The 25684-nt window shown below is 33.4% G+C and overlaps 2 protein-coding genes and 1 pseudogene across 21 annotated transcripts; 2 read left to right on the plus strand and 1 right to left on the minus strand.

Moving 5' to 3' along the window:
* Nucleotides 1-1119: 1119 nt before the first annotated feature.
* LOC136230011 (protein FAR1-RELATED SEQUENCE 5-like) lies at nt 1120-9441 on the plus strand. 14 transcript variants are annotated; one of them, XM_066018929.1, is made up of 9 exons: nt 1120-1323; nt 3936-6184; nt 6269-6334; nt 6415-7893; nt 7993-8118; nt 8212-8256; nt 8346-8647; nt 8742-8805; nt 9187-9441. In XM_066018929.1, exon 2 carries the CDS (start codon nt 3948-3950, stop codon nt 5262-5264), a length of 1317 nt encoding a protein of 438 aa, XP_065875001.1. In that variant the 5' UTR covers nt 1120-1323; nt 3936-3947; the 3' UTR covers nt 5265-6184; nt 6269-6334; nt 6415-7893; nt 7993-8118; nt 8212-8256; nt 8346-8647; nt 8742-8805; nt 9187-9441. The 14 variants fall into 13 exon arrangements, with proteins under 14 accessions (XP_065875001.1, XP_065875004.1, XP_065874998.1 ...); XM_066018932.1 differs by having other exon boundaries at nt 8073-8118; XM_066018926.1 differs by having other exon boundaries at nt 6415-7632; nt 7835-7893; nt 7993-8256.
* Nucleotides 9442-10439: 998 nt separating this feature from the next.
* On the minus strand, nt 10440-24209 carry LOC136229505 (uncharacterized). 7 transcript variants are annotated; one of them, XR_010689142.1, is made up of 14 exons: nt 23906-24209; nt 23610-23678; nt 17201-17333; nt 13161-13775; nt 12943-13014; nt 12798-12842; nt 12594-12683; nt 11962-12129; nt 11772-11857; nt 11523-11621; nt 11295-11429; nt 11066-11184; nt 10907-10970; nt 10440-10802 (listed from the first exon to the last, which is right to left on the minus strand). XR_010689142.1 is itself a non-coding variant. In XM_066018342.1 (11 exons), the coding sequence occupies exons 3-10, from the start codon at nt 17327-17329 to the stop codon at nt 11537-11539; spliced, it is 1365 nt and encodes a 454-aa protein (XP_065874414.1). In that variant the 5' UTR covers nt 17330-17333; nt 23610-23678; nt 23906-24208; the 3' UTR covers nt 10440-10802; nt 11523-11536. The 7 variants fall into 7 exon arrangements, 1 of the variants encoding a protein (XP_065874414.1); XR_010689140.1 differs by having other exon boundaries at nt 12943-13089; nt 23906-24208; XR_010689145.1 differs by lacking the exon at nt 12594-12683.
* LOC136229708 (pentatricopeptide repeat-containing protein At5g65560-like) lies at nt 18793-21958 on the plus strand (annotated as a pseudogene).
* Nucleotides 24210-25684: the final 1475 nt, after the last annotated feature.

A 25684-nucleotide genomic window follows, 5' to 3' on the forward strand; every position in this document is an offset into this window, starting at 1 on the left:
TTCTCCTAAAATAACAAGCTTACGTAAATTTAGTTAAACCTTACATAAATTATGTCTAAAAATAAAAGATATACATAAAATTCATAGGTTTTACGTAAAACTTTATTTTCACAAGGATTATGAATTTTCTCACAAATAAAAAAGGTTACGTAAATTTGGTCAAACTATACGTAAATTATATCTAAAAATAAAAGATTTACGTAAAGTTCAAAGGTTTTACGTAAACTCCAATTTTCACAAGATTTGTGGATTTTTCTCCTAAAGTAAAAAGGTTATAAAAATTTAGTCAAACCTTACGCAAATTATGTCTAAAAATAAAAGATTTACGTAAAATTCATAAGTTTTACATAAAACTCTATTTTCACAAGGGTTATGAATTTTTTTCTCCTAAATAAAAAATATTTCATAAATTTAGTCAAACTATACGTAAATTATATCTAAAAATAAAAGATTTACGTAAAGTTCAAAGGTTTTACGTAAACTCCAATTTTCACAAGGTTTGTGGATTTTTCTCCTAATGTAAAAGGGTTACGTAAATTTAGTTAAACCTTACGTAAATGATGTCTAAAAATAAAAAATTTGAACTTCCAAAATTTCTAGAATATCTGGAATTTCAGCATTTCTGAAATTCCAGAAATTCTAGATTCTAGAATTTCAGAATTTCCAGATTCTGGCATTTCAGAGTTTCCAAAATTCTAGAATTTTTGAAATTTTAGAATTTATGGATTCTAGAATTTTAAATTTTTTGAAATTCCTGAATTTTCGGATTCTGGAATTCTAGAATTGCCAGTTTTTGGTATGTTAAAATTCCTGGATGGTTAACAATGATTGTCCTCAAGTATGTAAAGGAGCAAGATATGAGTCATGTCGATATGAACTAGAGAAAGATGATAGATGTAGACTCATACCACATGTTTTGTAGAAAGAAGAAGACAAGGACATAAGAGAGAGCTGAAGTTAATAGGGTTAATTTGTGCTTGATTAGTGATTTTTAAAAAGTTGGGGACTTTATTACAGGTTTTAAAAAGAATTAGGGGTTAATTGAGTTTGGCCATATATTTTAGGGTCCAAATGGGCTTTATGCCTTTATTTAATTTGCAACTGTCAGCGTGATTTCACCCCTAAACCTTATTTCAGTGTTTGAGAAATCGCAAACCTCTCGTCGCTCGCTGTTCCTAGGACCAAGTACGACTTACTGAGAAATCGTGAGCCTACCGTTCGTTCATCTCTCGCTGCTCCTCGGACCAAGATCCTATTGGTGGTTCACTTCTACCGTTCTCTTCACGGTTGATTGAGGCAAACATAATCTAAGTCGGTTTGGAGGTATGTAATTTTCTCTCCTCTCCATTTTGAGTGAATGAACTTTTAGATCACTTGCTGTATCAGTTAATCAAATTCACTTGAACATGAATAATTTTGTTTCCAATTCTCTCATCAAATTGAGTTTAGCTATTGAAGGTTCCAAATTCTTCTTTTAAATTGGGTGTTTGGTTCACGTAAAATCAACATTGGAATGGGAATGGAAAGAACTTATTACCATTGATGTGGTTTGGATTGGCAAATTAATCGTTGGAATTGGAATTGATTCCCTATAATAATGGAGTCCACGATTAATGGTAATAAGTTCTTGTTGAATCTTTGTGGAATCTTTTGTTCTAATTCCTCCTGCCATGTTTGCTATTTGAGTTCACTTTCCTGATGAATTTTGAATGCTGGATCTGAGTTGATTTTGGGCATTCCTTTTTTATATCTTATTAAAACTATTATATTGTTCAATTTCATTTAAATGAGATCTGATGAGCTGTTGCTTAAGTTTTGAGCAAACTAGATTCTGTCTCGATTGCATATTTTGGTCTGATTTCAAACTAGTTGTGAAATTGAGCGTTCTACATTCAGATTCTAAGTTCTTCCAAATCTAGTTTCAATCCAGATTCAAAGCTTCACGATAAAGAGAAAATCAAAACATAACTTCTGTCAGCTAGTTGATTGTACAGTTTATCGAATCTCTATGTTTTTTAAGTTTCCTTCTCCATAAATGTGAGCTATAAATCCAGATTCCATACTGTTTTGGAATCTCTATGTTCTTCAATCTTCCGCTGTTGATTGAAGTAATAAATGCAATAAGGTATTTTTTACTTTTCATTATTCTAAAATGTGTTGTTTATCACATATTAATAGAAGTCATGAGATACATGTATTAATTCAACACAACTAATTGAAATCTAGATCAACACAATTCATAAAAGTGATGAGATATATTCATTAGCTGATCAAGGCAGTGGATCAACAGGAAAGAAATTTATGTATACCAAAACAGAATAAATTTGAGCTAAATATATATGGATTTGATAATCCTGTTCTCTGCGATAATACTTTGTTTGGGTAATTTTAATCGAATTTTCCGTGATTACTTTTTTTGTCATAGGTTTAGAGTAGTAAACTAATTAAAGATTAGATTTAGAAAGAGATGGAAATTAACAAAGATTCAATTATAGGGAATCAATTCCACGATTAATGGCTATAATAATGGAATTGGAATTGGAATTAAGCGTGTAATCAGTTTTGACTCCCTCCCGGAATCAATATAAAACACGCTTGCATTCTGTTTTAAAAAAAATATTTACTCTTCGTCTTCCTCGAGCTCAGTCTTCCTCATCCGTTTTCCTCAAACTATGTCTTTCTCAAGTTCTAACAATGGAAATCTAAATTATGTATAGAATTTATGTGTTTTTTCATCCGTATATTTTCAATCGATAATTTATATATTTTCTATTCAATCTCTATCTTCTCCCTTTATTCCTATCGTTTGTCTTCCATATCAATTCCTGCAATTTAATTATGCAGAAAAATGGAGGCACTATAATTTATCTCTCTCAACTAGTTTTTGGGAAACTTCTTTTTCAATATGTGATTTGTCGTGATTAATGTGTAGAAATCATTTAATTTGTTCCTTTCAACAATATACACCATTTTGATGTTGCAGTCATAGTGCATAAAAATGTTGAATAACTATTTATAATGGAAACTAGAATAATGCTTATTTTGTCAGTTTGCACTCAGACTGAATTGGCAAATTTTCTATAATCTGTTGGAAAATAATATGTTTTAAAAGGAATTGGACAGCTTGAAAGGAATCAAATTCCAATTCTATACTGAACCAAACAGAATAAATAAACAGTGATTCCAATTCTGATTCTGTAACATTCCGTTTCCGATTCTGATTCTGTAACATTCCGTTTCCGATTCTGATTCCGTTTCCAAAGAATAGAAACAAATAAAATAAATAAAGAGCTTGGCAAGGGAAATAACGAACCTTCTTTCTATGCCGAATAAGAAACCTAATAAAATCCTGGATTCGTTCCTGGAGATAGGGAATGTTTAAATGTTGGAAACAATGAGCCTGAAAGGCTTTTATCAATAGTGAAGAGTTGATTCTGTGTTAGTTATTTAAGGGAAACTTGATAGATCTAATTTTTGATTGCCACAGTAGATAAAAGTGAGTCAAAACCTGAAGATTTGGAGTGGGAGATTAGTGTTGGTAGCTTTTTGTATATTAAAAAAAATCTATATCAAGATTAGTGATTTACATTTATGTATATAAATCTTTCTATTTTCTAAACAATATAACATTTATAGTTAATTACAACTACTGTCCGTTGTAATTGTATGATTCGAATCACATCGAAAGCTACTTATGAGCAGTGTAATTTAGAGTTTTCTCCAATAGTATACCTCTCATTTGTCATTTAATTTTATAGTTATCGTTCTGTTGATGTAATCTACACCTTTACAATATTGTAAAGCCATCGAGAATGATATATGTGTTTCTATTATATTGTGAAATGTTTTTATTTTTTTTATACATATTTTAGTTATTGTTTCTTTAACTCTTATGGAAAAATACTAGCTAATAATTTCTTAGTTAATTTATTTAGGTTGTTGACAATATGCACAATAGCGAAGAACGTACTGGAGATTTTCATTCTAATCAAGAAAATTTTGCTCGCAATGCAAGTAATTTTGTTACAGGGCAAGAAAACCAAAAGGTTGATGAAATTACCAAAAAGGTATTTGATTCGTTAGATGCAGCGGAGTCTTTTTATAGAGATTATAGCAAACAAATCGGTTTTAGCTTTCGAGTACGAGATTCACAGATAAATAAAAGTGGCCAGTTAAGAATGAAAAAGTGGGTATGTGAAAAGGAAGGAACAAAGAAAACTATTGACCCTAATGAGTCACAACAGAATAAAAGAAGGAAGCATAGACTGGTTCGACAGGAATGTACCGCTTCCTTTCATGTGAAGTTGGATACTAAAACTGATAAATGGGTGGTTAGAAACTTTGTTCCTTTGCATAACCACGAATTAGTTCCAACTAATCATGTTCAATTTTTGAAATCTCATAGAAGCATTGATGATGGTGATATGGCACAAGCTAAAGCAATGCATGATGTCGGTGTTAAGACTAGTAAAATTGTTGATTTGTTGGCACATCAGAGTGGCGGTTTTCAAAATTTGGGATTTATACCAAAAGACATGTACAACAATATGAACTATGCTAGGAGAATGGAGATAGAAAATGGTGACGCATTTACAACGTTGCATTTTCTAGCTGCCAAAAAGGAAACTGACCCTGGATTTTATTTCAAGTACACAACTAAGGAAAACGGACAGTTGGGTAAGTTGTTTTGGTCAGATTCCATATGTAGACTTGATTATTCTGTTTTTGGTGATGTGGTTGCATTTGATGCTTGTTATAGGAGGAACATTTATTGTACCCCAATAGTTACACTTGTGGGTGTGAACAATCATTGTCAGTCAATTATTTTTGCATGTGCGTTATTAGAGGATGAGCAAGCATCCTCTTATAATTGGCTGTTGAGTACTTTTCTAGATTGTATGAGTGGAATAAAACCTTTTTCTGTTGTTACTGATGGGGATTTGGCTATGCGTGCTGCTATTAGGGAGGTTTTTACTGGTGTTACTCATAGGTTGTGTAGCTGGCATATTCAAAGAAATGCAGGTGGTGAGGTAAAGAGTAGTGATTTCAGTCGTGATTTTGGACACGTTATGGTAACTCCTATGGAGTTGGAAGAATTTGAAGAAAAATGGTCATCTTTGGTTTTAAAGTACAATCTGCAAAATAATTCTTGGATTCAACGTATGTATGCAGATCGTAAGATGTGGGCTGAGACATATCTTAGAGGGTTTTTTTTGGGGGAACTAGAACCACATCTAGGTGTGAAGGTTTGCATTCTTTTTTGAATCAATACCTGAACAAGAAATTGAATTTGTTAGAATTTGTCAAGCAATTTGACAGAGCATTAGATAAGATTCGTTACAATGAAATTAAAGCTGATCATAGTGCACTATATTCTAAACCTGAATGTACACATGTTCTAAAGGCATTTGAAATGCATGCTGCTGAACAATACACGCCCAAAGCTTTTAGAAAGTTTCAAGAGGAGTTGCATGAAGAATCTGCTTATTTGATGAATGAGGCAGTGGAATATAATGGCAATGAACACATTTATCAGCTTACTAGATGGATAGGTGAAGGTCGTATAAGGACGGTTATATATGATTCCATTTTGCAAACAATAAAGTGTTCTTGTATGCATTTTGAATCATGGGGATTCCCTTGTCGCCACTCTATTTGCGTTATGAAGTTAGAGAATTTGGATTCCATTCCGGATTCTTGCTTCCTTAAACGATGGACTAAAAATGTAAAAAGTGACTTCTTAGATACAACTGCTAAAGATGTTATTTCTGATGATGTATTGTCTTTGATTCGATATGGTGCTTTGACTTCTACTGCTAAGAGATTGTGCAAACTTGGCTCCAAATCCACTACAAGCTACAAAGAACTTACAAGTGATATGAGAAAATGGGTTAGACGTTTGGAAGAAGAAAACCATTTGCATATGCCTAGTGGAGAGTTTGAAGGAATTCAATATCCAAAACGTGTAAGAACTAAAGGTATGCGTTCTAATCAAACTTCAAAAAGTTCCCAATCAAGAAAGTGTGAAAACTGCAGAACACCAGGGCATACTAGAACAACATGTCCTTTACGAATTGGGGGTGATCATACTATGGTTGCAAGTAATGATGAAAGTGAGCATAATGATGCTGTTTCAACGGATGGATATAACCAAAGAGAAGTATTAATAACACATTCAACTCAGGTATTATTAAGTATTGTTGCTATTTTACATTTATTAATTTTATTATTTTTTTTTTCATATGTAATCATTCTCTTTTATTTGAAGGATGCAAGGATGGTTTCATCTCAAAATATGATGTCCACTTATGGGAGTACTGAGTTTCAATTTAAGGTTAGAATTTTTTGTAGTTGATCATAATTTGATATGATTAATAAGTAGCATATATAAAAGAAGAAACCTTTTCTTGACAGGAGGTTCAATCACGATTTTATATTGGGGAGACCAGCAAAAGAAGTTGAATTCAATTATCATATAGTCATTTATGATATTTTACATTGCCACTTTTTTTTTTGTCAAATATTGAATTCATCATTTATAATGTGTTTGATATCTTTATGCCTTAGCTTCATTATTTTATACTTCCTATCAGTCTCGAACAAGGTATGCTCATTTCTATTTTACCCGATCTAGTGCAGGAATTTATGGGTGTTGATGTTTCTTTAATGTCTATCACACTCTAATTGAAGTTTTCTCATTGATTTGGTCTTAGAGCAGCAAAAATTAATTGCTAACGAGTGCAGCATTTGATGATGCAGGATATTTAGCAATTTTATTTTTTTACCATGTTACTTGTTGACTATTATTCAGGAACGTTCTGCACCATATCTCTATTCATCCATGCTCAGGAGGAGATCCTGCTGATTAATCTCACATTGTGTATTAGAATGAAGACACTCACATTTTACCTGCATTTTACTTGTTTCAAGTTTGTGATGAAAGTAGCTTGTATTATCTTGGATATTATTTGGATTTAGCATTTAACTGCATAATGCCATGTGAAATGTAGTTTTTAAGTGTTTGATTCAGGCTGGTCCAAGTTGTGTAATTAGGGAAATGGTACTAAGCATACTAGTAGTAGGAGGGGCTCAACTTAGTTTATAGGGTTTTAAACAAGATTACTAATCAATTTAGTCCTTCATTTTGTTTCAAAGTATCAATGTTACATAATGAATTAGAAATTAGCTGACTATGTCGTGAATTGTTGTTCTATGATATAAAGATATTCATGATATACATATATTTTTAGTTTCAGTAGAAGCTTTTAGATTTTGATTTTTCTATACTTTTGGAGTAACTCCCTTCGATCCAAATCATTATAAATTAATTTAATGCGACAATTAGATTACTTTTGGTCATCAGTGTGATTAGAGTCGGTTGTTAGAACAACCGACCCTAATGACTAGGTATAAGAGTTGGTTGTTTGCAACTACCGACCCTATCGATCAGAGCATTAGAGTCGGTTGTTACAAACAACCGTGGCTAAATAACCCATATAGCTCTGTTGTTTACTTTGTTATATAGTGCAGCATCATCAAAAGTATACAATCACTACTAAAGACCATCATATTGGGGAAGGTTGTGGATTCTTAGGTTTTGTTGCATTACAATGAGGGTTTCATGGCCAGCGGGTTTGTACTTGTCTTGTAATTTCTATTTGTTTGAATTTTAAATACTGATTATAAATTGTGAAATATGATCTGACCCCAATTTTTAATGTACGGCAATCTTTAAAATATTGACATATGGTCTCAGTTTCTAGAATGCCATTTAACTCTGCATTTAACAGTGAGATCTGTAATACAATGAACTGATGATTCTTTACCATTTCAGGCAGTTAAATCTGGTTTACTAAAGACCCTCTCCAAGATGGGCATCTCATTGCTTCCAAGGTACAATTGAAGCACCATCTCTCCTTTTCACTATTTGGGCACTCAATACAGAGCTGTGCTTAATTTCCGTTGCTTGACTTATTTATTTCATGTATTTAGTTATTGTCCTGCCCAGGTGTTTGAGATTTATGGATTAGGGAAGGAAGTCGTTAATCTGCAAACGTAATTCTCTATTTCAGGGCATTATCTCTCGCCATTCATTTCCAAAATATCTCAACCTTACTGGTGAGTTCCTTCTATCTCATTTCAACTTTTTCTTACTTGGATTTATGGAGGGAAGGAAGTTGTTAATCTGCAAACACAATTCTCTATTTCAAGACATTATCCCTCGCCATTCATTTCCAAAATATCTCAACTTTACTGGTGAGTTCCTTCTATCTCATTTCATTCTTTTCCTAATTGGGTTTATGGTCTGCTGCTTCCTTATTGCCTTTTGTTTAATTCATTCGCAGTGTTGACTTTTTTTTAATGTACATCAATGAAAGTGGATGCAATGGAAGTTTAGCTTTGCGGAGGATGTAAATCTGTGAATGTTTTGCTTCTAGTGATAATCTGATAAAAGAAGTTGTGGTGGTGCATCTGCGAACAAATCTTATACGGCTAAAATCATAAGACAATATTTTCATTTATGCATATCTTGGTACAGGCAGAAGTAGTGAAGTGCTGAATTGGTATGGAGAATGACCAGGTTGTTGTAACGCAATTCATTTTGGATCAGTAGAACTTGACGAAGGATGTAGTATCTGAGGCTAAGGTACCAGTGATGTTTTTATATTTTAAGTGCTTCATTTTGGGTTGCCTTTATTTTTTCCCCTTGCGTATTTTAGTATTCCTTTTTTGGATGACAGTTGTGCTAGAGGGGCAAATATTCCTTCAGGGACTTTCCAAGCATTGTTGCTGCTCATGTTCTAGGTATTTATCATTTGTTTTTTTTTTGTCATTTTAGTGTTAATTTACTTATGACCCATGTCAGTTTTCACGGTAGTAGCTTAAAGACACTGCCAATTAAGAACAATTTAACTAATTCTATCCAAAGAAAAAGATAGAACAATTTAACTATTAGAAATGGAATTTAGAGGCATGATAGATCTTTTAGGGATCTACTTATAATCTCTCATTTATTATATTTATCAGTGTTATTTAGCATTACTATACACAATAATTTACTTAGGTAAAGTGTGCTTCATAATCTAAAGATTATAGTACTGTGGTTCCTGTATGTGGTTAGCTTGTTAGAGAAGCTTTTACTTGCTGAAATTAAAATGAATTTTTGTTCAACTCTGTTGGTTTCAGGATATCCTTATTGGATTATTACGGTTGAGAAAACGTTGGAACAATGTTACTTGTCCTGAGCTCATGGCGAAGTGCTCCACTGTTCGTGAGCTCCACGTTTATGGAACTGCAGTTCCTATACATGGGCATGATGCAGACAAGTTTCATCACCAGATAGTAGTATTCTTCCTAAGTAAGAGTAATTTATTTGGAAGAAGGTATAGAGAGATTTATCAGAGGCCAGAGTAATAAAAATAGGCAGGCAGAGTATATAAATATTAGGCCAAAGTAATAAAAAAATAGGCAGACAAACTGAAGGATTCCGAACTTGCTTCAAATTGAAAAAGGAGACATGCATAGCTCAATGTCTTTATTTATATGTAGTTAATTTGCTAATTGGCTTGAATATAAGTGATTTAATTTTTAGTTCACTTCTGATTATGTTGGTGACATTTTTTAACATATTTAAACTTTAGTCATTTTAGTTATGTTGATTTCAGATTTCAGATTTCGCTATTTTTAGTTTTAATATTAACAATATTGGTCACGTTTAAAGTATCAATTTGATTGGAATGGCATGATGTATACGGCTAAAACTGTTTCCTACCTTTAGACATGATCCAAAAAAATGAATTATATGGCATCTCTAAGCAGAGATTTAGCGACAACATATTTCGTCTGTACATTAGTCTTTAGTGACAGATTACTGATCCATTTAATAAAAAATTAATATTGGATAAAACAAACCTATGCCAAAGGCCATTTGTGTACTAGTGAAAGACAGATTTATTTTATTACATTCTATGTATTATAAAGTGTAGTTGGATAAGCCGTAATGTAATATAGTGGCTTTCCGAGCTCAATTCAATCCAAATTTTTTAGGAAATTTAGCAATTGACATATACTATTTTAGTAAGAAGTTCACAAAGGACGCTGAGTCCAGCTTTGCATAAAAACTTCTAATAGAAAATTCATATCAAAATTGGTCAGAAAAAGACTCATTCATTATCATTATATTTTTTAAACCTTTTCATTGAAGGTTCCAAATATAGTATGTTGAGGATAAAGACTTCTTCCTATATCCTCACCAATATGGAAAATTACAATCTCTATCTCTATTTATAAGGTGTCTAAGTTTGTTTCTTTAACGCTACCATTTAACACTTAAAGCATTTTCTGCTTCACATTTAGAATGTGTCTCATTTTATTGTTTTTTCCAATTGTGTTTCATTTGTATACTATGTTCCCTATTACAATTATGTATAATATCACAATGATTCAGTGATTTTCTGTTGCTTTTTATGTGCTGTCATGAACAAAAAGTTTAAAATATATTTACTTGCGCTGTTTCGACATAACAATTGATTCGTTAGTAAAAATATAAATAAACCTGGAAATTCAAGTAGATTAAATACTACAAGTCATTTAGTAAATCTTTCAACACATTTTTTAACTATTGATGTTGTATTGCATGCTTTATTCAGACGATCTTTCTTATAACGATCTTCCTTAAATCCGCATCTCCACTTATAATTATTAGCTGCAAATAGAACTCTTGTGCGCTGTTTATTTGAGGGATTTGATATAAGCCAAGCTAAAATCTCACGCCGCATTTCATTAAATTCCTTATCACCCTCCTACAAAAATGATTGAATATATTAAGACATCATCAACTATCTTATTGACAATATATAACTATTAGATTGCACTGAAATTATATCTAAAAATCAACGATAATTACCACAAATGGAATCTCCAAAAAAGCATGTCGCATGTATTGTAATACATAAACCCCACAATTGTAACTAAAACCAAAATTATAAAACAATCAATAAAGTATAAACTTTTAGAATAAATAATACAAAATGCACATGTAAAAAAAATCAAAATTTATCCTTACCTATTTGTTTATTGAAATGTATTTCCAGGCACAATCGGATATGTACTAAAAAACTTGAGAGAATTGTAGTCATTTCCTTGAAATTCAGAAAGTAAGAAAAATTGATCTAGGAATGCTAACTGTAAGATAAAATGTTAAGATAAGTTACTTACTATATTATGATAGTAAATGCTTAAAACAGAAATTAAATTAAATATTTATTAATGAAATCAAACCATTTCAACATTACCAATTTTCTAGCTATTGTCTCTCTAGCTGATTGATTCATTGCTCGAAGAGTGTCATATAGGATTGCTTTATTGTCTTTAAGGTCGATCACCAATAAATACCAATGTATGTTTTCCTCATTTATAGATATAAAAATCTAGTACAAATAAAATTTACGTAATTTTAACATATAACAAAATTAACAATGTATTATCATTTTCAAAGGACAACATAATTTCAAATGTCTTACTTGCTCAACATCTCCTAGTTGTGCCATATATTTATCATCTTTCCGATAAAATGTAAGAAATGTGTCCAATGGAGGTTGTATTTCTTGTAAAACTTGTTGCTGCACAAATAAGTTAAATTATAAGTATAAATAAAATCAAAATCACATGGATTGGGACAACTGGAATAATATATAAAACATATTATGTATATACAAGTCAAATGAAAAAAACAGATCAAAGCCACAAAATAACATTTAAATTATAATTACCTTATTACGCGTTGTTGTTCAAATATAAAATCACATATATCATTTGTAGGATCTTCTAATTCTTGAGGTTCTATATCCACCTTCTCCTGATTAAGAATCTATGTGTTATATCAATGAGCCATATTCTTGAAATTGTATATGAACTTCATATTTTTTGCGGTTAACATAAATATTGTATCCAATTTCTTACCGTCACCGGAGAATGTTCCCATCTCTTCATTTTATTTTCACAGCTAGATTCAACCTCAACAACTTTGTCATTTCTTTGATTGGACAATATTGAATTTACATCCAACATGTGCTTCGGTGTAACTTCCACAACAGATTCTGAACTTGTGATTTGAATTTGAGAACAAGACTACATGTAAATATTTAAAAAAATAATAGTAAAGTTAAGATAATATACATAAAGACACAACATATTATGAAAACATAAAAGCATATACGTACCTTTCGACATAGTTGTTGAAACGACTGACGCTTTAGATTCCGTATCTTACTACCTCTCTTTTGTTTAACAGATCCTAAGCCTTTACTATTTTTCCTTAGAGTGTTTTTCTTAACTTGATCACCAATTTATTTTGGATCATGCAAAGGAGATTCTTTTTCCAACACTTTCATCAATAATTTTTTTATTCCTACTACCTCAGTATCCAAATTATGAAGGGTAGAAGAGGAATGTGATGTGGCCAATGCTATTTGGTCCAATTTAAATAGCACACAACTTTTGAAGTCTCTAACTTCCCTTTTTAAATCATCAAATTCATTTTTTAAGTTTTGAACATCATCAGCATTTTGTACTTTTTGAATACTGGTGTTCACCTTCGTAAGATTACTCTCTAACTGAACTTTGATGCTTTTCTCTGCAACTTCAATTTGATTTTTAAGATCTTGAATCTCAATGATAACATCCTATGATTCACATCAATATTAAATCAAAATTACAATTTATAGTTAATTACACAGTTAGAATTATCATTAAATATAATGTTATAAGATGAAAAATAGTATAAAGATTTAACTCACGTTGCATTTGCAAGATTCCATATCATTTCCATACAGAAGCTTCACCTACAAAATAGTGCAACAAAAAAACATATGTGAACTATTAGTTTAATATCTAAAAATTGCATTTCAACAAAAAGTGAAAGCTTATAAATACACTTCATACCTTTTCACTCTTAACACCTCCCAAACTCAAAATTTTGTTGTTAACTTTACTAACAACATCAGCATTCCAATACTGCATTGTTGGAATTTCTTGCTTGGTAATTGATAAACTAGAATATCCAACGGATGTATGCTCTAAATAAAAAATCTATAAAAAATATTAATTTTTTTAGATAATAGACAAGGAAAATAACATGCAATGAAAATTGAAATTCATACCTGCAATACAAAAATACAACCACTGATCATTCTTCGTTTACCATCACCAGAATTATTTTCATTGAACTTCAACATCCCATCTTGAAGAAACCCTAATGTGTACTCTGCCCAGTTCATGGTTCTAATTTTGGACAAGTCATTTAAAAGGGCAAAATATTTTTTATGAATGTTTATACTTGAAGATGGGGCAATAATTGTACTAAGAGCATACAGAAAAAACTTAGCTTTAAATTCTTCACCACTAGGTAAAACTTCGAGCTCATTGTATAACTGTTTGACACTAAGCACTTTTGTAGATATATTTAGTCTTTCTAAAATATCACCATTACAGTCACCGAAGAACTGTTTTACATCTTGACCTTTTGAAGGCAAACCTAAAGTTCTTTCAATATCCTTAGCAGTAAACTTTAATCTCTTCCCATGAACACAAAGTTCACATTTTTCCACATCAAAACTATGTACAAGATCTGCAATCAATTGATTTTTCAAGTTTTGACTAGAAACTTTAAGAAGGCCATCTAATCCAAGTTGTTTCACTGCATCAATCTTGTCTTTATCAAATGTCAATATAAGTTTACCAAACTGTCGGATATTGCATCGACTTTCTATGGATACCTGAAAGTTTTAACAAATATAAATTGTATATGATTTATTTAGTTCATCATTTACAACAACAACAACAACAACAAAGCCTTAGTCCCGAAATGATTCGGGGTCGGCTAACATGAACCATCATATAAAACCGTGAAAATCAAGTCGTGTCAGCGACACAGATTCGCTCCCTCCACTCCGTCCTATCCACTACCATATTTTCCTCAATTCCCAATAAACTCATATCACTCTCGATCACCCTCCTCCAAGTTTGCTTAGGTCTTCCCCTACCCCTCACCACTACATCCCTTTGCCACTCTTCGGTTCTCCTAACCGGCGCATCAAGCGCTCTACGTCTCACATGGCCAAACCACCTTAGTCGGTTTTCTCTCATTTTATTCTCAATAGATGTAACCCCTACTTTTGTCCTAATTATTTCATTACGCACCCGGTCCTTTCTCGTGTGACCACACATCCATCTCAACATACGCATCTCCGCCACCGACATCTTATGGATGTGGCAGTGTTTCACTGCCCAACACTCCGTACCATATAACAATGCTGGTCTAATTGCCTTCCGGTAGAATTTTCCCTTCAATCTATTAGGCATGCCGGGATCACAAAGGAAACCCGTAGCACTCTTCCACTTCGACCAACCAGCTTTAATCCTATGGGCAACATCTCCATCTACTTCTCCATCCGTTTGGATAATAGATCCTAAATACCGGAAGCAATCCGAGGCCTGAACAACTCTCCCATCTAGGGTGATTGTCCCTGCCTCCCTACTCCTACGGCCGCTAAACTTACACTCCAAATATTCTGTCTTACTTCGACTCAACTTAAAGCCTCTAGATTCTAGAGTTTGCCTCCATAGTTCCAACTTCATCTCCACTCCTTCTTTCGTCTCATCAACCAACACAATATCATCTGCAAACAGCATGCACCATGGTATACCATCTTGAAGTGAACTTGTTAGTTCATCCATAACGATGGCAAAAAGAAATGGGCTTAGTGCGGAACCTTGATGCACTCCAATCGTAATAGGAAACTCTTCAGTTTTCCCAACACTAGTACGTACACTCGTGCATACTCCCTCATACATGTCCTTTATGATGTCAATATATTTCCGCGAAATGCCTTTCCTTTTCAAGGCCCACCAAAGTACTTCCCTTGGTACCTTATCATATGCTTTCTCCAAGTCAATGAAAACCATATGCAAGTCTTTCTTCTTATTTCGATAGTGCTCCATTAATTGTCTCATTAGATGGATGGCTTCCATAGTTGATCTTCCCGGCATAAAGCCAAACTGGTTTTCCGAGATCTTCACCGTCCTCCTTAGCCTTTGTTCAATCACTCGCTCCCAAAGTTTCATAGTGTGACTCATTAATTTGATTCCCCGATAGTTGGCACAATCTTGGACATCGCCTTTGTTCTTATACAAAGGGATTAAGGTACTTTTCCTCCATTCTGATGGCATCTTATTGTTTCTCCAAATTTTGTTGAAGAACGTCGTCAACCATTCGATTCCTCTTTCTCCCAAACATCTCCAAATCTCAATAGGGATGCCATCAGGTCCTACTGCTTTCTTCAACTTCATCTTACTTAATGCCATTTTGACTTCACCCTTTTGAATTCTCCGCAGGCATTCATGATTTATCATATCGTGATGGATACTTATATCTCCAACATCTTGTTGGCGATCTCCATTAAATAAGTCATCAAAATAGGACCTCCATCGTTCCTTGATATCCTTATCTCCAACTAGGACTTTCTGGTCCACATCCTTCACACATTTAACTTTTCCGAGATCTCGCGTCTTCCTATCTCTCATCCGAGCAATTCTATATATGTCTCTTTCCCCTTCTTTCGTATCCAATCTTGTATACAGATCCCGATTCACCTTTGCTCTAGCATCTCGTATGACCTTCTTTACTTCCCTTTTAGCCTCTTTGTATTTTTCGTAGTTCTCGTCACTCCTACATTTCCCCAATAGTTTATAGGATTCTCTCTTACTCTTTACTGCTTGTCGTACTTCTTCTGTCCACCAAGATGTGTCCTTACCCGGTGGCATGCTACCTTTAGATTCCCCTAGAACTTCCTTCGCTACTTCCCTTATACTATGCTCCATCTTATTCCATATTGAATCTATATCTGAATCCATATTGCAAGTCCAAATATCTTTTTTGGTCATCTCATCCACAAATTTTTGTTGATTCTCCCCTTGCAATTTCCACCACTTAATCTTAGTCTCTACTTGAGGTGTTTGTTTTCTTATACATTTCCTACTTCGAAAATCTAGCACCACTACTCTATGTTGGGTTGTCGTACTCTCACCAGGGATCACCTTACAATCAATATAACTCTTTCTCCAAGCACTCCTTACTAAGAAGAAGTCAATTTGGCTCGCATTACCGCCACTCCGATAAGTCACTAAGTGGGATGTTCTCTTCATAAACCATGTGTTCATGATACTCAAGTCATAGGCTGATGCGAATTCCAAAATATCATTTCCTGCTTCATTCTTATCTCCAAAACCATACCCTCCATGAACACTCTCAAACCCATCTCGCCTAGAACCCACGTGTCCATTGAGATCACCCCCTAGTACCATTTTTTCATCCCTAGGAACCTGTTGCACCACTTCCTCTAAGTCATCCCAAAAAGCTTGTCTTATAGACACATCTAATCCTATTTGTGGCGCATATGCACTAATGACATTCACAACCTCATCCCCTATCACTAGCTTAACACTCATAATTCTATCGCTCTTCCTAGACACCGCTACTACCTCATCAATATACTCCCTATCAATAAGAATACCTACTCCATTTCTACCCTTATCCTTTCCTGAGTACCAAAGCTTATAACCCCAAGGAGCTATCTCTCTAGCCTTGGCTCCAACCCACTTGGTTTCTTGTAGGCATAATATATTTATTCTCCTCCTCTTCATAACATCTACAATTTCAGCTAATCTTCCTGTCAAAGAACCTATGTTCCATGTCCCAAAGCGTAACCTACTACCCTTACCCCTACCCCTACCATTACCGTGGACTAGCTTATTTACCCGCAACCCTTGCATATTTGACACCACCCCCGGGTCCTGGGGTGGCGCGCCGCTTCGGGGCGACGACCTAGCAACCCTTGCACATTTATCACTACACCCGGGTCTAGGAAGTGCAGCGCGTCGCTGAGTAGGGAACGCCCCAACGGTATTTATATTATGGTTCATGTCATAAGATGTGGCTAAGTTTTACGCTGGCCGCCACAAACCTACCGCAACCCTCCTCCTTTGTCCGGGCTTGGGACCGGCTGTAAAGGCCACCAAGTGACCCTCACAGGCGGAGTTATTTAGTTCATCATTTAACAAAAAAAAAAAAAGATAACAACCACATTTATTAGAATACAATCGTATTATTCAATAAAATATATATTAAATAAATTATGCATACCTTAGAAGATTCAATGCCATTGTTTTTTCTTTCTATTTCCTCCTGGTGAATATTCCCGAATTCAGCATGTTGCTTTTCTAAATGGTTTTGCATTACAACATTAACGTGGCTTCCATATTGACTTTTCATTCTCCTATTTATAAAAATAAAAAAATACAATTTTGTTATCCATATAATGGAATACTTCTCAAAAAACTCCTTTCCTTGAACTGAATTCCAATTTAACCAAACATATGAATCATATTGAAGAAAAGGAAGAATGCTATCAATGAAGACCAACACGACGTTAAATTGTAACAAAGGGAGTTTGATCACAAGCTTTATTTTTTTTGGTAACACATCACCTATTAAAATGCTAGATCAGCAATTTAGTGTGTGGGAGGTTTAATTTAGCCAAGTATGCATGTGTGATAGGTTCATGTGAAAATTCAAGGTGGCAAAGGGCAAAACAAGCCAAGTTCAAGAGTGAATATATACATTAACCCAAAAACTGCATCAGTTAATTACCATGACAATATCAAAGAAAAACAAACATGACATCGAACCACCTAAATTGCAGTTTGGTCTACATAGAAACAGACATGACATTGTACTACCTAAATTACATTTTGTCCACTCAAACGTAATGGCAACTGCAGTTAACAGTGGCCTAGCATGTTTTGACAGAATACTAATTAAAATAATTATCGCATAAGATTTTTAACCAAAAAGCACTCTTTTTAATTTTACAAATGATCTGTAACATCTAAGCTCAAATCTGGCAAAAGGCTCTAGCCCCATTTTAGAATAATCAATTGAAAATAGTTCATACCTCATACAAGTAACATGTAAAAAATTAGCTTAGTAAATGAAAAATCAGAATTTAGCATTTCCATTATATGAAAAGTATAGAAAAATAGCTAGAACTAACATTACTCGAGACAAGTATTAATCCTAAAATCAAGGGTTTTCAGGACTTGGGATTTCAGTCCACTGATTTCGCAAATATTATTTATACTTTTCCATGGTTATTGGTAGTGTTGATAGGCTCGGGCTTTTTTTTTTTAAGGTTATATAATGATTTGGGACATAATACTGATAGAACACTAGTTCCTAACATATAACAGCATGAAATATGAAATTTTTGTTTTAATAAACTATTATGCAATTGGTGCAGAATTAGGAACAAAACATCTGTATTTTACAATAATGTCTGAAATTGACCCAAATCGTTAGGGTAAAATTGCTCTTGGCTGCCAACGGTAAGGGTAGATTTGCACCATTTTAGACGTTAGGAGTAAAATTGCTCATGACTGTAAATGTTAGGGTTATTTTTGCACCTTATCTCTTTATTTATTGTAGCAACCACTAGTAAATACTTACAGCATCCTTAAATGGAGGAATTGGACAATTTTTAAAAGCCAGTAGACAAGACAATACAAGTTGATTATATTTGAGCTTAAACCAAATTAAATGTGAGGTAAGATGTATGGACCTAGGCTTCAATTATTGCACTAAAAATAATTATAGTTGTTCAAATTTGATAAAGAGAAACATCAGGATGCTAATTATAGGGATGAACTCTTAAGTGGGCTCTGGATGTTTCTAAGAGCATGGCTTTTGGGTGTGGATATTATGGGAAAGTATATAGAACAGCATGACCCAATCAAAGTTAAATCCCATGTTGAACTCGAGCTCGACCTCCATTACTTTCTGACAACCCGAGTATGAGCCAATCAAAGTTCGACTTCACTCCACTCGTTAAATAATATTTCATGAAAGTTAATTATCCTAATGCACTTAATTACAGCATAGCCAAGATCTGAATATATAAAACACCACCACCAGGAAACAACAATCCATCTACTATTCACAATTCCTTTGGTGGATTCCATGGCGAAAATCGATTTTAATTTTACAGACAGAGGCAGAGATTCTATTATATAAACAGCAGCAGCAGATCAAATTATATTCAACTAGATAATCTATCTACTATGTAGGGAGGGACTCAGGTGATTATGATGAAAAGAGCTGTAATTAGAGATTTAAATTAGGAACTGATTAACATAAACACCACCAACAGGATACAATAATCCCTCTACTGTTCACTGTGCTTTTAGGGGATTCCATATGTATATCTATAGGTCCTCCAGTGGCAAAATTGAATTTTAGTTTGACATGAAGAAGCAGAGATTCAGATAATTATGATAAAAAGAGCTAGAGATGTAAGTAAGGATTGAAATTAGGAACTGATTAACATAAATAAAATAAACTAAGAATCCCTCTACTCTTTACTATGATTTTTGGGGATTCCGTATATATATAGTTCCTCCAGTGGAAAAATTGAATTTTAATTTGACACGAAGAAGCAGAGATATAGTTAATTATGATGAAAAGAGGTAGAGATGTAAGTAGGAATTAAAATTAGGAAGTGAAGTAAGTAGAATAAGAAGAATAGCAGAGAAGAGCGGAATCAATAGCAACTGAAATCAGAATCAACATAAAAATAACTTACAAATCAGAATGAACTTTGAAGCATAATCGAATCAATATTATATAAACAGCAGCAGGAGAAATTACATTCAACTATAGAATCCAGCTACCATGATCTATCAAATGTTATCTCCTTTTCTAAATTTGGTCCCATTAATTCCTTGTAATTTCCTGGTTTAGATCCCTTTGTGAGCATATGTATTTTTTTCTTTTTTTTTGTTTGAATTGATTTTCCTTTGAAATATTTTCACTTATATATTGATAGTTTTTCTATTTACAAGATCCAATCTAGTCACTAAACTAACTAAAACTAGATCTCCATGCTTGGGAACCTCAACGTCTTTCATCTCTGCTGCCATTACAGTTCAACGCAAGCTAATCCTGAAATTGTTGCCCTTTTAAAATGTTAAGACTTGTTTCTTCTTCTTACTTCCATAAGTTTAACCAAAGCACAAATTTCACTCGTAATGGTCCAAAAAATTAATGATTTGAAAATGCTGACATAACTTAAAATGACTATTGAAAGTGGAAGACCTTAATCTTGTGATGACTATGAGGAACAGGGTTGTAGTCCAAACGTACAAACATATACAGCCCTAATAAGCGGATTGTTTCATGCGGGAAAAATGGAAGTGGCAATAGGGCTATACCATAAAATGATGAGGAAACGTGTAGTTCCCGGTACAGTTACATATAACGCGTTGATAAATGGATTGTGTATGGAACAGAGATGCAGTATGGCTGTAAAGATATTTGACTGGATGGAAGGAAAGATTACCTTGGCGAATGTTCAAACATACAACCAGATTATAAAGGGGTTGTTTGCAATGAATGATATGGAGAAGGCAATGGTGGTTTTCAGTAAAATGCTTCAGGTCGGTCCATCTCCTAATGTAGTAACATATAATACTCTCATTGTTGAAAACCTCAAATTGGGGTATCATAATAACGAATTGAGATTTTTGTACATCATGAAGGAGAATGGCTGTCAACCTGATGTGAGGACCTATTGTGAACTTATTTCAGGTTTTTGCAAAGGTGGTACATTGGATGTAGCAACTGAGCTTTTCAGTGAGATGGTTAAATGTGGCATAAAGCCAAACCAGTGGAATTATACAGCTATGATTGATGGTTACTGCAAAGAGGGGAAGACAGATGTTGCCTTGTCATTACTTGAGAGGATGGAATAAAACGGTTTTCTCCTAGTATTGAAACTTATAATGCTATTATAAGTGCCTTGTCTAATGATAATAAAGCTTTTGAAGCTAGGAAAGTTTGTGGTAATGGCAGGGCAAGGATTGGTACCAAACACCATCACATACTCTTCTTTTATTCATGGACTTTGTAGGCATGGTGCAACCGATTTAGCATTCAGGGTTTTCAATGAGATGGAAATGAATAATTGTTTGCCGAATGTGCAGACATATAGTTCTCTGATTTATGGCCTTTGTCATGAAGGCAAGGCCGATGCAGCAGAGAAGTTATTGCACGAATTGGGGATGAAAGGATTGGCTCCTGATGTGATTGCATTCACATCTCTCATTGATGGTTATGTTTTGCTTGGTAATCTAGATCGTGCTTTTACACTTCTTCAGCAAATGGTTGAGATGGGCTGCACACCAAATTATCGAACTTACTCTATACTATTGAAGGGTTTGCAGAAATAATGCCAATTACTCACAAGAAGAGTAGTGGCTCAAAATGAGTCAATGTATGATTGCAGCTCAAATGAGAGAGATACCGCCGTTGATTTGATTGGCAACCTTTTATCCAGGTTGTCAGAGAATCGATGTGAACCAACCATTGATGTCTACAGTACTTTAATCAGTGGCTTGTGTCGAGAGGGCAGATCATATGAGGCAAGTCAATTGATACAGAATATGAAAGAGAAAGGTTTGCTCCTGATAATGATGTCTTCTGCCGACTTTTAGTTGCTCACTGTAAGAATCTAGAAGTAAATCTTGCTCTGAATATATTCAATCTGATGGCGGAAAAAGGCTGCAGGCCTTCTCCTTCTATGTATCAAGTACTCATTTTTGCACTTTGTAGAGTAAGTAGGGTGGAGGAAGCTCAGAGTATATTTGAGAACTTGCTTGAGAAACAATGGAATAATGATCTCATTGTTTGGATAGTTTTGGTTGATGGGATAATGATCTCATTGTTTGGATAGTTTTGGTTGATGGGTTATTGTAGGAAGGATATTCAGATTTATGCATGAAATTTCTCCATCTTATGGAATCAAGGAAGTGTAATTTCAGTTTGCATACATATATTATATTGTCATGAAATTTCACTGAAATTGTTTCCCTTTTAAAATGTTAAGACTTGTTTCTTCTTCTTACTTCCATAACTTTAACCAAAGCACAAATTTCACAAGTAATGGTCCAAAAAATTAATGATTTGAAAGTACTGACATAACTTAAAATGGCTATTGAAAGAGGAAGACCTTGCACAATGCTCTACAATCATAAGTAATGTAATAGCTTCATAATAACTAGGGATAAGGTGTAAAAATACCCCTAATGTTGTCAATCAAGAGCAATATTATCCTTAACGTTAGAAACGGTACAATTAAGGGTCCAAGGTTAGTCACTTGGTCCAATTTTAGACATCACTAACAGATTTACTAACATGTTATGTTCTCATCCCCTAATCTATGCACCTGTTATATCTGATGAATTTTTATCAAAATCAGTTTTTTTCCTTGTTAGATTTTGATTTAATATTATTTCTCATTTCTTCCCCCATTTTTTCAGTCTTCTTCATAATTTTATTAAAAAAATATTTCTTTTATGTAGTTGCTCTTCTATTTGCCCTAAAAGAAAGGGCACTAACGGATTTTACTACATTCTCTATCCATATGGACAGAGAACTGAGAACCTCTACTACAATTTTCATTAGCACAACCCCCCAAGCTCTGAGGTTAGCGGAATTAATCCCCAGCCCCCTTGAGCAATTTTCCATTCTCCCATTGATTCCTATTCATATAGGAAACTTGTATTTTTCATTCACAAATTCGTCTTTTTTTATGCTGCTAACTCTCAGTTTGGGTGGTTATATTCTTTCCTCATTTCATTTCATCTCTTCTATTCTTCTTCTTCCTGGACGGCTGCTGCTGCTTTTTATTTTCCTAAAACTGCTGCTCGCTGCTTCTTTTTTCTGAACTGCTGCTCGACGAAGCATAACAACACCATATATGCGGAGCATTCAGCATAGGATGAGCATAAACCATTTCATTTTAGTAAACTATAAACCATTTCGATAACAGTTTTTGAATCTTCATTCCATTCTCTTCCCTCTGCTCTAATTCATCATTGTCGTCTAAAGTAATATCAGACGAGGAAGAAGCATCAAAAAAACGAAATTGATGTTTCTAGAATTGCAGACATACATGATTTAAACTCTACGGGAACAAAATGTTTAACAATATTAGTGGAACCGTTAGTGATGTCTAAAATTGAACCAATTTGACAACCTTAAACCTCTAATTGTACCATTTTTATTGTTAAGAGTAATATTGCTCCTAGTTGATAACATTAAGGGTATTTTTGCATCTTATCCCTAATAACTATTTCATATGCTTCCCTTTTATACAGTTCTTAAAGGTAGATCACTATTTGAAGTGTTTTGGAGGTTCAAAATGGTTATTTTTTGAGAGTCTCTTGGCTGCCTCAAGGATTCTATTTATCTCATTCACATAGGATTAATCTAAAGTATGCAGCAATATCTTGAAGTAGTAAGCAACTTTAATTGTTAGTGTTTTCATTATTGATGGTAGTTTTCCTTCAAGTTTTCATATCGGATTTACAAACATGCTTAAATTAAGAAAATGCAAACTTCATTGGTTTAAGCAATACACCTTAAATCAAGCAACAAAATTTTGAATTTAACCATAAAATCAAAGAAAAAAAGGAAGAGCATAATAACGCGAGCTTACTTGAAGAAGGGAAAACTTCAATTCAATATGGGCCAAGCAAGCATAGGGTATAGAAGAAAAACCTGCAACCTACAACACAATTGGATAAGGAGATGGTGAGAAATTGGCAAAATCAAATATGTACATAAGTCTACTTGATATATACGGGAAGAAAGAGTTGCAGCCTGCAACTCAATTTGATGAGCGGATTGGGAAAAAGGTTGCAATTCAATTTGACGATGGATTGGGAAGAAATTCTCAAATTCAAAACTGGAAAAGGAAATAAGATAGTTGTAGTATGAGTATATTGTAATTACCTTTCTCTTCTTCTTTCAAGCGTTCCCAGAAACACCGTCGACTATGAGCAAGTCGATTGGAAAAGTTGGGTAGAAAGAAGATAGATAATTCAAGGAAAAAGGGAGAGCAGAGGCATCACTTTTCTTAGTCGAATGGAATATTCTGTCAATTTGCGCTCCATAAGAGGCTATTAACAAGATCTTGAAGCTGATTGAAGAATTGCAGTGACAAGAGATGATACGCGCTAAAGAAGGAAGATGGAAGGATTTCTCTAGTCAGGACTCTTTTTTCAGTGTAAGCCGTGGACAGTGGAAGAAACACGGAGAGAGTAGAAGACCGGATGAACCAATTCACTAAAATAATTAATTATCTATTTATATAATTGAATGGTGAAGATTATTAATTATTATAATCAAGGGTGATTTAGACAAAGTAAGGTTTACTTTATTTTCCAAACAAAGTAGCTGTAGCCTTCACCTTCACTATTTCTTATAGGGTTAAGGTGCAAAAATACCCCTAACGTTTTGGGTCTGGAGCAATTTTACCCCTAACGTCTAAAATGGTGCAATTTTACCCTTAACGTTTGTAGCCAAGAGCAATTTTACCCCTAACGTTGATAAATTGGATCAATTTCAGAAATAATTTATCAAACTGTCTTCTCGGTCATGAATCTTATCATCTACACTTTATATATGCGTCATTTTATCAGTAACAAATCATAAACATATGTTGGGATGTGAAAAAAATAAAAAATAAAAAATATAAAAAATATATTGTCTTTTGTATGAATTAGACAAAAAAAAAATTCAAAAAATTCACCGAATTTGTAAATATTAATCTCCAATTCTATTATTAAATTACAAAAAAACATGAAATTCTTTTTTTAGGATGAATTGATATGAAATTGGTGCAAAATAATGAATAAAAATATCTGTGTTTTATAATAATATCTGAAATTGACCCAAATTACCAACGTTAGGGGTAAAATTGCTCTTGGCTACAAACGTTAGGGGTAAAATTGCACCATTTTAGACGTTAGGGGTATTTTTGCACCTTAACCCATTTCTTATATATAACAAATAAAGTTGATTTTATGCTCTAATTTAAAAAATTTAGACCCCAATTGGTAAATTATAAACTCTAAAAAATACATCATAGACCTTTAATTTATAAATCATGATCTTTAAAATATATTAAAAATAATGATTTTATTAGTTTGACATAATTCAAATTATTTTTTTTTTTGAAAAGACATAATTCAAATTATTATTTAATATAATTATAGATAAGTTTTTAAAAGTGAATTTCCATATAAATTTCCCTACAATCCCATCTGATACACTATATAATCCATAAATATATTTTAAGGTTATTAAGTTTTATCTTCATCGATTATGCTCGATCGGACCATGCAAACTCTGGATATCAAACGATTACTGCAGTTGGGTATGTTTGGATGCTTAAAGGAGAAGAATGAGAGAAGATGAAGAATAATAAAATTGAAAATAAGATCTAATTTTTTTTCTTACTTAGATATCCGGCAGGTTAGGAAAGTGTGATGTTATGTTCCCAATAAGGTAAAATCTCCTTTTTGGTCTTTATAAAATTTACTTTAAACTTTTAATTTGACACTTAAAACATGAAATTAGCCTCCAAACTATATCCATCATACACAATTGATTCAATAAATAACTATAATATAACCTAATATTAGGATATAATAACTAAAATTAAGGACACGAATGTGACATATAATGGTTTAATGGGTTAACTATTATAGCACAGAACCAGGGAATAAC

The sequence above is a fragment of the Euphorbia lathyris genome, chromosome 5 (assembly GCF_963576675.1).
Source record: "Euphorbia lathyris chromosome 5, ddEupLath1.1, whole genome shotgun sequence".
Taxonomy (NCBI): Eukaryota; Viridiplantae; Streptophyta; class Magnoliopsida; order Malpighiales; family Euphorbiaceae; genus Euphorbia; species Euphorbia lathyris.

Coding starts and splice junctions, on each gene's coding strand:
- LOC136230011 (XM_066018923.1), top strand. CDS start 3,948: ATGCACAATAGCGAAGAACGTACTGGAGATTTTCATTCTAATCAAGAA.
- LOC136229505 (XM_066018342.1), bottom strand. CDS start 17,329: ATGAAAAGTCAATATGGAAGCCACGTTAATGTTGTAATGCAAAACCAT. Junction 11,858..11,961: donor GGGAACATTCTCCGGTGACG/GTAAGAAATTGG, acceptor ATTCTTAATCAG/GAGAAGGTGGATATAGAACC. Junction 11,622..11,771: donor GAACAACAACGCGTAATAAG/GTAATTATAATT, acceptor TTATTTGTGCAG/CAACAAGTTTTACAAGAAAT.